This window comes from Choloepus didactylus, chromosome 12, assembly GCF_015220235.1.
Source record: "Choloepus didactylus isolate mChoDid1 chromosome 12, mChoDid1.pri, whole genome shotgun sequence".
Lineage (NCBI taxonomy): Eukaryota > Metazoa > Chordata > Mammalia > Pilosa > Megalonychidae > Choloepus > Choloepus didactylus.
Genome location: NC_051318.1, coordinates 61,849,491 through 61,862,427, shown reverse-complemented (window position 1 = coordinate 61,862,427; position 12,937 = coordinate 61,849,491). Strand labels below are relative to the sequence as shown.

General features: G+C 34.6%; 1 protein-coding gene across 2 annotated transcripts in view; it reads left to right on the top strand.

Annotated features, from left to right (window-relative positions):
* UCHL3 (ubiquitin C-terminal hydrolase L3) overlaps positions 1–12,937 on the top strand; it is a 65,630-nt gene that overhangs the window by 21,686 nt on the left and 31,007 nt on the right. For both annotated transcript variants that reach the window (XM_037800482.1, XM_037800483.1), the window contains 3 exons: positions 2,684–2,840; positions 3,410–3,495; positions 5,303–5,350. In XM_037800482.1, coding sequence (XP_037656410.1) covers positions 2,684–2,840; positions 3,410–3,495; positions 5,303–5,350 — 291 coding nt within the window. The remainder of the gene's footprint in view (positions 1–2,683; positions 2,841–3,409; positions 3,496–5,302; positions 5,351–12,937) is intronic.

Sequence of the window (12,937 nt, the reverse complement as noted above, 5' to 3'; positions counted from 1 at the left end):
CACTTTTATCATTTTAAGGATGCTTGTAAGTGTTCTATTAACTATGCTATAATATGTTAAATCTCCATTGACAGATATTTCAAATTTTTTCATTTTTATGTTCTTAACATATTTATACAAATTTTATATATATATATATATATATAATTGCACGTTTTTAAGCTTATGTGATGTTTCATACAAAGAAAATTGCTTATTGAAAGATATGCAGGTTTAAAATGTTTAAATACATTGCTGTATGCCCCTAGAAAGTTTGTACAAATGTATACTTTTAGTAGTAGCATAAAATAATCCCTTTTCACCCATACCTTTACCAACACTGGGTACTGTTGCTCTGTTTCAATCTTTGCCAGTCTGGTAGGTGACAGATTAATTCTCTGACTTTAACCTTTTTTTTTTTTTCTTAAGTATGTTTAGTCATTTGTATTTTTTCTTCAAAAACCATTTGAGTCTTTTTTTTTTTTTTTGCTTAATAGTTTTTGGTGTGTGAGCGAAGTTGTAGGTTGCGGAAGTCTCATTGATAAAATATATAAAATACACACTTCCAGGCCCTGGTTTCCTATATTCTAAATTCTGAGTGTACTGGTTCGAATTATTTCACATCAGTGAGATTATACAATATTTGTCCTTTTGTGTCTGGCTTATTTTACTCTACCCAATGTATTCAAGGTTCATCCAGGTTGTCGCATGAATCAGAACTTTACTCCTTTTTACTGCTGAATAACATTCCATTGTATGAATCTATACATTTTGTTTATCCATTCATCTATTGATGATCATCCCAATGATGTCCTGATCCAACATCGAGGTCGTAAACCCTATTGTCGATATGGACTCTGAAATAGGATTGCGCTGTTATCCCTAGGGTAACTTGTTCCGTTGATCAATTGCTTGGGTCAGTTAATGATGTTGAAGTATGTTGACTGGTAAGGTCTGAATGCATAGCCATTCAGAGGTTTGTTTGTGCTCCGAGGTCACCCCAACCGAAATTGTTAGCCTAGGTTGTGAGTGGTTGTTCCTGTTGGTTTGTGGGGGTTGCAGTTAGGCTAGTTAATTGAAGTTCCATAGGGTCTTCTCGTCTTATGGGTCTTTCCCTGCCTCTTCACGGGGAGGTCAGTTTCACTGATTGGAAGTAGGAGACAGTAAAATCCTCGTTGGGCCTTTCATACAAGTCCTTAATTAGAGAACAAATGATTATGCTACCTTTGCACGGTCAGGGTACCGTGGCCGTTGAACATGTGTCACTGGGCAGGCGGTGCCTCTAATAATTATTATGCTAGAGGTGATGTTTTTGGTAAACAGGCGGGATTTGTGTTTGCCGAGTTCCTTCTACTTCTTTTAATCTTTCCAGCGTGCACGCCTGTGTTGGGTTAACAATGGGTGGGACTTGAAAATGTTTAGTGGTGTGGAGAAGTCTGGTTGTTAATAATCAGTGGTGGGTCCGTTCTGATATAAGCTTGTGCATGGAGAAATTTATTCTTGTTACTTATATTAACATTATTTCTTCTATTATCATAGATTGGTCCAGTAGGAATTTAGGAGTTGGGGGCTCGTTTTGGAATTTTAGGTGGTGTCGTTGTTGAGCTTGGACGCTTTCTTTACTTGTAATTTTCTATTATTTTTTCAAGAGTAACTGTTCTAGTTGGTGTGAAATGGTATCTCATAGTTTTGATTTGTATTTCCCTGATGGCTAATGATGTTGTGTATCTTTTCATGTGCTTTTTGGCCAGTTGTATGTCTATTCAACTCTTTTGCCCATGTTTTTAAATTAAATTCAGTTTTATTAAGATACATTCACATACCATACAATCATCCATGGTGCACAACCAACTGTTCACAGTACCATCATATAGTTATGCATTCATCACCCTAATCCATCCTTGAACATTTTCCTTACACCAGAAAGAATCAGAATAAGAATAAAAAATAAAAGTAAAAAAGAACACCCAAATCATCCTCCCATCCCACCCCACCTTTCATTTAGTTTTTGTCCCCATTTTTCTACTCATCCATCCATACACTAGATAAAGGGAGTGTGATCCACAAGGTTTTCACAATCACAATTATAACAATTGTAATCTACATTGTTATACTATCATCTTCAGGAGTCCAGACTACTGGGTTGGAGTTTGATAGTTTCAGGTATATACTTCTAGCTATTCCAATACATTAAAACCTAATAGGTGTTATCTGTATAGTGCGTAAGAATGTCTGCGAGAGTGACCTCTCGAGTCCATTTTAAATCTCTCAGCCACTGAAACTTTATTTTGTTCCATTTCACATCCCCCTTTTGATCAAGAAGAGGTTCTCAATCCCAGATGCTGGGTCCATATTCATCCCCAGGAGTCATATCCTGCGTTGTCAGGGAGATTTGCACCCCTGGAAATCGGGTCCAACATAGGGGGGAGGTTTTACCCATTTTTTAATTGGGTAGTTTGTCTTTTTCTTTTTGAGTTGTAGGATTTCTTTATATATTCTGGATATTAAACCCTTTTTGTATATGTGGTTTCCAAATAATTTCTCCCATTGAGTAGGTTGTCTTTTCACTTTCATGATAACGTCCTTTGATGCATGAAAGATTTTAATTTTGATGAGGTCTCATTGATCTGTTTTTTCTTTGAGTCCTTTTTAATGTGTTATTTTTCACATGTAGACCAATGACTTTTTTTATTTTTTTTAATAGTATGAAGTCTTCAGAACAGAAGAGGAAGAAAAAATTAAATCTCAGGGACAGGATGTTACCTCATCAGTATATTTCATGAAGCAAACAATCAGCAATGCCTGTGGAACAATTGGACTGATCCATGCTATTGCTAACAATAAAGACAAGATGCACTTTGGTAAATAATTTTTCATTACTACTATTCTTCTCCCTAAGATATAATTTCATTGAGCAGTAGGGGGTGCTGTAATTCTTTCTTTCAAACTAGAAAATAAAGCATTTCCCTTTTTCATTTTTTATAATGGGAATATATATACTGTTAGAATAAATATTAATCCTTCCCATTCTTTTATATTGTTGATAAGCAGGAGTTTAGCAAACAAGTAACTTAAGCCCTATCATTTATCACAAGATTCAGTTTTTTCTTTACAAATTGATTGCACATTGTCTTCTGCCCTATTGTAACTTCTCATTTTTGCTTCTTCTTTTTTTTTTTTTTTTTTAATTTTCAAAACATGAGGTATAATTATCACAAATCTTTAAAGTTTCTTGTGGTCTTTATGAAATGCTTATATTAGAATTTAAAATTGATTTGTATTGAATCCTTATATTTTATTATAATTCCCAACTTACCAATGAAAGGGTTTTACCTGACAAATAGCATGCTTTTAGCATTTTCATATATCGGTCTCTTTGCGGTATCAAGCCTTGTAATGTTCTCAATTTTGTCTTCTTTAATAACTTCAGAATCGGGTTCAACCTTGAAAAAATTCCTGGAAGAATCTGTGTCAATGAGCCCTGAAGAAAGAGCCAGATACCTGGAGAACTATGATGTTAGTACCTTCATTCTTTCTTGATGTCATGTATGGGCAAAGTTTTGTGGGACTGCAGATTCTGTTTGCAGGTTTGTCTTGAAACTGTAGTTTTGAGCAGTTATGGATTCTGTTTTATCTCTTAAAAGTGCCTTTTGTACTTTTCAGGTAACATTATCTGAAATATCTGTAAATGTTGAGAAATTGCCACTTCTTTTCTATATCCATTGCTGAATGAGAAAATAAAAGCAGTTTGATTTACACAGTAATAAAACATCTTATGGTTGGTTATTTCTTACCATTCCCTCCCTGTAGTAAATATATGCCTGACAGTAGCCGATGTGTCTTTCACTGGGAATTTGGAAAAGGCTGAAAACGAATAGAAAAATAAAGGTTCAAAGGTAGACATCAGACCATACTCTAACTATTGTATCAGTGTAATAGTTTTTTTGAGTGTGTGACGACAGTGGCCATTAATTTTCATTTTAAATAAATGATTACACAACTTCATAGAATTGTTTAAAAACGGTTATTAAGCTTTATTATTTTTGAATTCTAATTTCCTTTGAAGGATTTTTTACCTTTTAATAATATTAACTAGATTGTAAATTCACCTTGAAATTAGAGGCACAGTATATTATATTGCTTATTTGGCTATGACAATGCCGTGTGCAGAGTTTGTGTCCAATAAATTAATCAATTTGATCATGTTGTTTTAGCATTCCATTATACTCATGATTATTTTAAATTATCTTTACTTTAAAAACCTGCAGATTTCACAAAACATCTTTATTTTACATGAAATTAAACAATATAAAAATCACTTTTAATCCCACCAATGACAGGTCACCACCATTAACATTTTTTGTAGAGAATATATACCTATATACACATTTTTTTGGACAAATTTTAATCACACTATAATACTCTTTCATAACTTGCTTTTTTCATTTAACCTATCACAAACATATTATATACCAGTAAGTATATATTGACATCATCATTTAATGGCTCCATAGCTTTCCATTGTATAGTATTTTACTTAATAAATAATTTATCAGAAATTTAATATTTTTCCCTTTTCAATATTTAAAAAAAATTGCAGGATACATCTTTGTAGCTAAATCTTTGCAAATATCTTTAATTATATATAATTAGCATGTAAATATATAATCTCCTAGAGGAGAAATTGCTGGATCAAACAGTTTGCATGTTTTTAAGGCTTTGATACTTACTGCACATTGCCATTCATAAAAGTTGTACTTTTACCTATAGTTTACTAGTGTGCCCATATCTCTGCACCCTTGCTAATAGTGGGTATTATAAGAGCATTTTTTTAAATTCAAGAAACCAAATTGTCTAGCGTGTGGTAAATACATGCTTTTTGTTACACATGTCTAAACTGCCTATTGAAGCTGCATGATTAAGCAAAATGCTGCAGAGGAGCATGTAATATGGAGAAACAGACGAGATAAGCTCCTTCAGTCTCCTTCTGTAAGGTGCCCACTTTATTCTAGTCTTGATTGAATAAAGTATTAGTTCTAACAATTAAATACATTAAGTGACTGCTACTTAGATCCAGAAATAAATAAACAGCTATTCATTTCCTAAATCCTCAGAGATTTTGTGGGTTGGAAAGTAAAGCAGTTCATTTGTTTACTAATATGATTTTAAAATATCTAGTATTAAATTGTGTCTTAATTTCCACCAATTTGTTGTTTTCTTAACATGGCTTTAGATGTTAAAATTTACCTTTGTTGTTGGTTGTCTTCACTTAAAAGTTGGATTTAGTGACATTTCCTATAAATACTTCGTATTCTTATTACAGGCTATTCGAGTTACCCATGAGTCCAGTGCCCATGAAGGTCAGACCGAGGTATTTAACATTTTTTCAAAACTTTTCTTGTTATGTATAAATGTAACTACAGTGTTATTGTGTATGAAATGTCATTTTAGAAATTACTTGGATTTTTTTTCCTTCAAGCAAATTTGCTTATGCCAAAGTAGTCATAAAATAGCACAAGAACTGCGGTCGCAGTTGATTCGTCTGGGGGAGGGTGGCGGCCGGTTGCTAAATCCTAGGCTCCCAGGATTGCTCCGAGGGTACCGGCGGCGGGGGCTCTTTCCCGGAGGCGAGGGCGAGGCGGGGGACTTGGCCAGGTCCCCGGCGGGAGGCGTGCAAGTATGGAGGGCGGCGAGAAAGGAACAGGCGGGACACGTTTCTTTTTGGGTGATGAAAACCAAGAGAGTTTATTAGGGGAGAGTACAAGCTTATATTGGGCGGTTTAGAGGGCGGGGTAGCTATAAGGGTTAAAGGCTTGGATTGGTTCTGAGAGGACGCGGAAGCTGTTTGTCACGGGCAGGAGTTGCTCTGGCAACGGTGCATGCGCACTGGCGGTGGGGGAGTTGCTCTGGCAACGGGGAGTGTCCGGGCAAGATAAGGGGGTGGGGAAAAGGCGGTTCCCTCCGGCAAGCCTCCCCTAACACTGGTATTTTGGGTGAGGAAATGGGGCCTGCCTCCGGCCTCACTTTCCCAGGCCCGGGGGGCTGTGGAGGGCGCACTCACCCGTACCCACTACCCTCCCCAGGGGTGGATCCGGTCCCCCAGCCCAGGCCCGCCAAGTTAAAGCACGTAATCAGTGTCCCGCAAAGAACATGTTTTTAAAGACTAATATCATGCTACTTTGACATCTGCCATCTCAGTTTGCTAATAATTTAGACAGATTGCAGATTGGATATTTGCTTTGGCAGACAGGTAGCCTGCATCTTCCTTTGCAGATTCCTTTGACTTCGAAGTATTTTGAGAAGAGTATCTGCAGTGTAGTACAAGTAGATAGCCTATATGATTTTTTTAAAACTGCAAATTTTATTGAGATATATTCATATACCATATAATCCATCCAAAGTATACAATCAGTGTCTCACAGTGTCATCACCTGGTTATGCAGTCATCATCACACTCAATTTTAGACCATTTTCATTGCTTCAAAAAGAAAAATAACAGATAGACATAAAGAAAGAAAACCCAAAATACCCCTTACCCTATCCACCCCTATTATTGACCCCTAGTTTTGGTATGGTACCACTAGTACTGTTGATGAAAGAATATTAAGGTATTACTGTTAACTATAATCCATAGCTTGCAATAGGTAATTTTCCCCCTTACACCTCTTTGTACAAATGTCATACATTTGTACTAGTTCATGAAAGAACTTTATATTTGTAGTGTTGATCAGTGACCTACATGACTCTAAACAATCCCTTTCAACCAAATTCACCTACAGTTGAGCACCATTACTTATAATCCCAATAACGGGCTACCCTCATCTTTATCCATTTCCAGACATTTAAGTCACCCTCATTAAAAATTCTGTACAGATTAGGCAACTGCTCCCCATTCTCTAGCTACTGTCTATTCTACATTTTATGACTATGAGTTTACATAGTCTAGTTAGTTCATATTAGTGAAATCATACAATAACCGTCCTTTTGAATCTGACTTATTTCCCTCGGTATTATGTCCTCAAAGTTCATTCATGAAGCATATGAGGTACTTCAGGACTTCATTCCTTCTCACTGCTGAATAGTATTCCTTCGTATGTAAATACCACATTTTGTTTATGCCTGTATGATTTTGAAGACTCATCAGCACACCCAGCTTCCAGCAAAAACTGCATCACTCTCTTTGCTCAGTAAAGCTGTTATTGGACAGTGTGGCAGTTGTCACCTTTAGTCAATTCTTAGACTGGGATTCCTCTCGTCTCCTTCCCTCTCCTTTTTTTTCATTCAATTGAGTTTCCTCCTTCCCTTCTTCCATTGTGTCTTTCCTTTCTTCCTTCTTTCTTTTCTTCGTTTCCTCCAACCCTCCCTCCCCTACTCTTGGGGAAAGTTTGTCAGAAGGTATTTTAGTCAAAATGAGTAGAATTAAATTAAAGTCATTTGATGTATTTACAGCACATTTAGGTATTTAGCACCTGAAAAATGACCGATTTTCTTCTTTCTTATCCCAGGTATGACTTGAAACCATACTTCATCATATACAAAGATGGCATTGCCTTTGTACTTTAAAAATACTTGAAAAAAAATACCTGGCTTTAATACGTTGACCTAAAATATTTAATCTATCTTCAAAAATTTTTTTGAAGGAGAAAACAATTTGATACTGTGATATAACTGCAGTTTTTCTTAGATGGACTGGATAACTGTGAATGTTTATATTAAAACCATTTAGGAATCGTGGCATGAGTTTTTCCTATAACTATATCTTCTTGGTTCCTCTCAGATGATGCTTTCAATGTTATAAACTATTGCTTTTTGGCTAAGTTTATATATACATAGAGACATAGGTAAATGGCATGTCTAAATGGCTTTAACACCAAATTGGAAATTAATGAGTGTCCTGTTTTTTGTATTGCTTTATATGATGCTGAGCTTGTTCTTTATCTCCATTCTGCTTTGCTTTTTTGTTTGTAAAGTCATAGTGATAAAACTAGCAGTGATGGTGATCATCAACATGAGATTATTGTAAGGTATAAAAACAATTATTTGTAATGAAGCAACTAAATGTTTTAATACATGTTCACTTAAAAAATATTAGTCTTTGGGATACCATCTCTTGCTCCTTTTTGCCTCATCCAAATTATGTCTTTACCCCTTTTTTAGAATATGTTCATGTCTCTTTTTTCCAGACCTTGACTCCTTCATTCTTTCTAATCTTAGATGCCTATTAAAGATCACCTGGATGACCCACCAGTATTTTAGAATGCACTTGTCTTTATTTGAGATTATCTCATGTCTTACACTTTCTTATCTTTATTTTTATGTTTTTTTAATAGTTCCACTGTCCATATCCCCCGTTATCACTAACTTAATACAATTTTTTTGTAACTGTTTCCTGGAAGATCAGCTTGTTATGTAGATTTTCAAACTTTAATCTTTTTTCTAATTCTCATTCATTTATACAATTCTGCTGGATTACCTTTTCTGAACTGTAACCTGAATCATTTTGCTACTTAAATTTCTCTAGGGGTTCCTTAGTGCATACAGTAGTGATTCTCAAGGTGGGTGGGGATAGAAGTTATGATTTTCTGGGGGGCTCTTTCAAACTATGTTCCTACAAGAATTAATCTCTTCTGCTCCTTCTTCATCTCCCATAGTTGAGAATCACTGCTAGTGTGAACCGTTTTATTCCTGTACATTGTAGCTCTAAAATGTATTGTGATGACAGAAGTGTTGAGAACCATACCCCATGCCTGAGCAATAAATGTCAGCCTCTTTAGTCTAACTGCATTCAAGGTTTTCCAAACCTGTGTCTAACTTTTCAACAATATTTCTCTTTAAATATTTCTCTCTAACCAACCTTCACTTTATTGTTACTATGCTTTACCTCTTGTATTTCTCTCTGTTTAAAAATATTCCTTCTTCCAATCTCTGCATTTCCTATGTTCACTTATCCTTCAAGACTTGGCTTAAATACTACCTTCTACATGAACATGTCCTGATTACTAGACCTGGGTATACTTTATCTACTCTATGAACCCTTTTATGGGTCTTCCTACTAATTGCATTTTAGATATTTTCATATTCTTTTATTTAAGACATATAATTTTTACATTTTAACATCTCTTAAATTAGGATGTATCTTAAAATTGATGTCATAGTTTTTTACTTGATGTTATTCCCTTCTTAGTGGTCTATAATATCTTATAATTGATAGTGCTTTAGATATGATCAAATATGGCATCATATCTCCTTTACTATGCTGTAAACTCTTAGGCTTAGGGTTGGTGTCTAATTTATTTGGGAATGCTCCAGACTATCTAGCACATCTCCTTGTACATAGGTACAACACATATTTTTAAATTCACTGTTTAGCTCAAAACTATCCTTAATGGTGTAGGAACTACAAAAGAAGGCTAAATCTTAGTTAACTGTAGTCCCAGGAGTAAACAATACATATCCACTAGCCATTGTTCCTTAATAGGGTGCTGTTAACATTTTGGGGAGAAGTAAATTCTTAGTTGTGTAGGACAGTTTTGTGCATTTTAGGGTAGACTATAGTAGCCTTTAGTCACTGTATATTAGTAACAACACCCAGTCACTGAGAGAACCAAAAACTGTACCTATACATTTCCAAGCCCAGTGCCACCCAGATTTAAACCCCATTTCAGATTCATCTACCATTTATGGGCATATGAGTCTTAGGCATATTATCTCCATTGCTCTCTTTAGTCTAGTACACGGGATTTTGTCAGTTCCAACAATATACCTAGATGTTTCCCACCTTTGTACTTTCTAATGATCCAATACTCTTCCTATTCCACCTCTTTGTATAGCTGACTCCTCATTCTTCAGGTTTCACCTTGAAAGGAATTTTTCAGAGGCCTTCTTTCATCACAGTTAAGTAGGTGCACCTCTGTTATTTTTTATCATAAAATCCTGTTTGTTTTTCTTCTTGGCACTTTATAATAATCTCTATAAGTTTTTTTTAATCTTTTTTTATTGGTTTATTCTGCTCCCTTACCAGAATTTAAGTTCCATGAGGGTATGGGCATTCTTTTCAGGTTTACCACTGAATCCCCAGGGAAGTGCCTGGTATGTACTAGGCATGTGTGAAAATTACATAGCAAAAAGCTAAGGACCCCAGGTTCTATGCTTGCATACTTACTTCACTATTTCCTAGCAAGATATTTCCTTCACTGTAGAATGGGGATAATGGTGTCTACCTTATGGAATTGTTGTGAAGATTAATGAGTTAATCATATAAAGTGCTTAGAATAGTACCTGGCATTTCATGGACATTCAGTAAATATTAGGTGGTAATTTTATTGCACTAGGCCTTCAGAAAAATGAATATGAATGTGGAGGATGAGGCTGAAGTAATGGGATGAAGCTAGATCAAAGGAATGTTTGGATTTTATAGGCAATTGGGAGTCACTGAACATGGTGTATTTAGTTTTCAGAACATTGAGATTATGGTGTTTATTGGGTCATCTGTGTGGTTCCTGTGTATAGTTATATATAGGAGTCCAAAGCTCAGGGAAGATATCTAGAGTCTTTGGATTTGAGTAGTGGTTAGAACCTTGAGCATTCTATAGTAGTTGGCCAACAATAAATCTCTGGGTGTGTGGATGTTAAGGGAATGGATAGAGGAAGGGGAGCCAGTGTAGAAAGTGTAATAGCAATGGCATTTCTAGCTGATATCATTGGTATTCCTTCTCAGAACATTTCTATGGGAATGGAGGAGGCAGAAGCCTTACTGCATGCAGAAATTTGTAGACTAAAAGAGAAATCTGTAAGATGAATCACCAAAAACCAAAAGCCTGTTAAGAAGACAAGCTGTAGTTTGCTGACTCCTGAGATAGGGTAATTGTTTATTTACTGGTATGTTTTTTCCCATCCTAACATAACATGATTGTCTGGCAGACTTTGGCTAATCTAGAAATTTGAACAATTGTCCCACCTCACTTATGCTTCATTAACTTGGACTGAAAGGTATTGCTTTCATTTTTCAGCTTAAGGTTGGAAAGATCAAAGAGCAGATTGGAATATGAGGAAAGAATGAGGAAATTAAACCATTAAAGACGGAGAGAGGTTTTTTCCTTCTTTTCCTTTGATTCTATTCTTGCTACAACCACCATTTTGTACTCTATTCTAGATAGGGAAAATAAAATATTATTACTGGACTTGTTTCTCAAAATAATATTATGATTTATATCATTTTCCTGGGATGGGAAACAGACTGAGTGAGAAATAGTAAATTCATAGCTTTTTACTTCCTCTTTAATTTTATTTTCCTATAGTAGTTTCATGATTTGGTTTTGAAGTGTTATGTTAGAGAAATTAATAAGAGATATAAAAACATATATAAAGCTAAACTTTCAATAAACTAAGGTAGTACCACATGTATGTTAAGGTATTGCTTGGACCTACATTAAATATAGTTGAATGTTTTGATGGAGAAGTAATTACTGATTTTGAAATTATTATAATTAGGTATATGTGTGCTCAGAAGAAAACAATGTGCAAATGAATGTATATACCCATTCCAATCAAATTCTATCAGAATGACTGATTATAGAATAATAGGTTGTGGGATGGGGTCCAGGCTTCCATTAAAGAAATCCAGCAGATGAAAAGATCTTATTTTAAGGCTGGTCTATGCAGAGAAGAACTAGAATTCTATTAACATTCTAATAAAAATTCTAATTAAAAATTATCAACAAGTATTAGTGTTATAATAATGGAAGCAATCTGTAAATCAAATGTGAAGGCAAGAAGAAAATATCCAAAATCTAAAAGGATATTTTATTTGCTTTCAGATTCCACTTTTACTTCATTTAAAACTCAGTTTCTAGATTTTGTGATTTGTCCGTATTAACCTAGGAGTCAATCCAGATATGAGTAGAATTTTCCTGATGATTTATTAACTTTTTTAAAAAAGTAAATTTATTGTACTGCCCAGAACCCTTCATGTAAATTTATAGTAATAATGAAAAATCACAAAAACTGACATATTGTTTTACCTATTTTTTAAAATAAACATGCCCAGTATGGAAAATAGTGTGAAAAACAGTTTTAGCATTTACATATATTTACTTCTGTATTCTTTTTTTTTTTTTTCAAGTGTATTTTAAAAACAGTTGAGATCAAACAGTTTTGTGGGTCTTTTTTCTCTTAAGGTGTTATCCATATGCATTTTCTCATTTCATCAAAACCTCTTCATAAATAATCCTTCATGACCATATACCATCATGTGAATAAACCATAATTTTCTGTACCAATTTCCTTAACTTCTGATGTTAATATTTTCAGATTTTCAAGTTAAAACTAAAACTTCATTGAATATCTTATTTATCCAAGTATTCACTTCAGGTTCTTTCTTTAAGATGGTTTCTTGTAGCTGAAATTACTGCGTCAAAGGGATGAATGTTTTAAGGTTTTTGTAACATAATGTGAAATTGTCTTTCTTCCATTTGATCAACCAGGCAGCCTGTCTGAGCACCTACTATTCCAGGCACTGTGCTAGAAGCTACGTAGACAAAAATGAAGAAGTAGAAAGAGTATCCAAGAATCTTTTACTTTAGTGGAGAGAGCAGCTAGCCCTTTTCAGTGTTGAGTTCTATTTTTAAATTTTTGTTTGTTTGATAGAAGGAAATAATATATTTTATTGCTAATGATCATTCAGTGATCTTAGTGAAAGTATATAGAATGAATTTAAATCAAGAAATATTATAATTAATTTACAATAAAATATTAGTCTATTTTGGTTAGTATTGTTGACCAATAAGGTTTATTTGACCATTGAATAAGCAGTGGGTTAATTCTGATTTCAAGTATGTCTACACACACACACACACACACACACACACACAAACACACACACAATTAAAGACATATATTGTTTCAGTTTGCTAAAGCTGCCAGAATGCAATATACCAGAAATAGTTTGGCTTTTAACAAT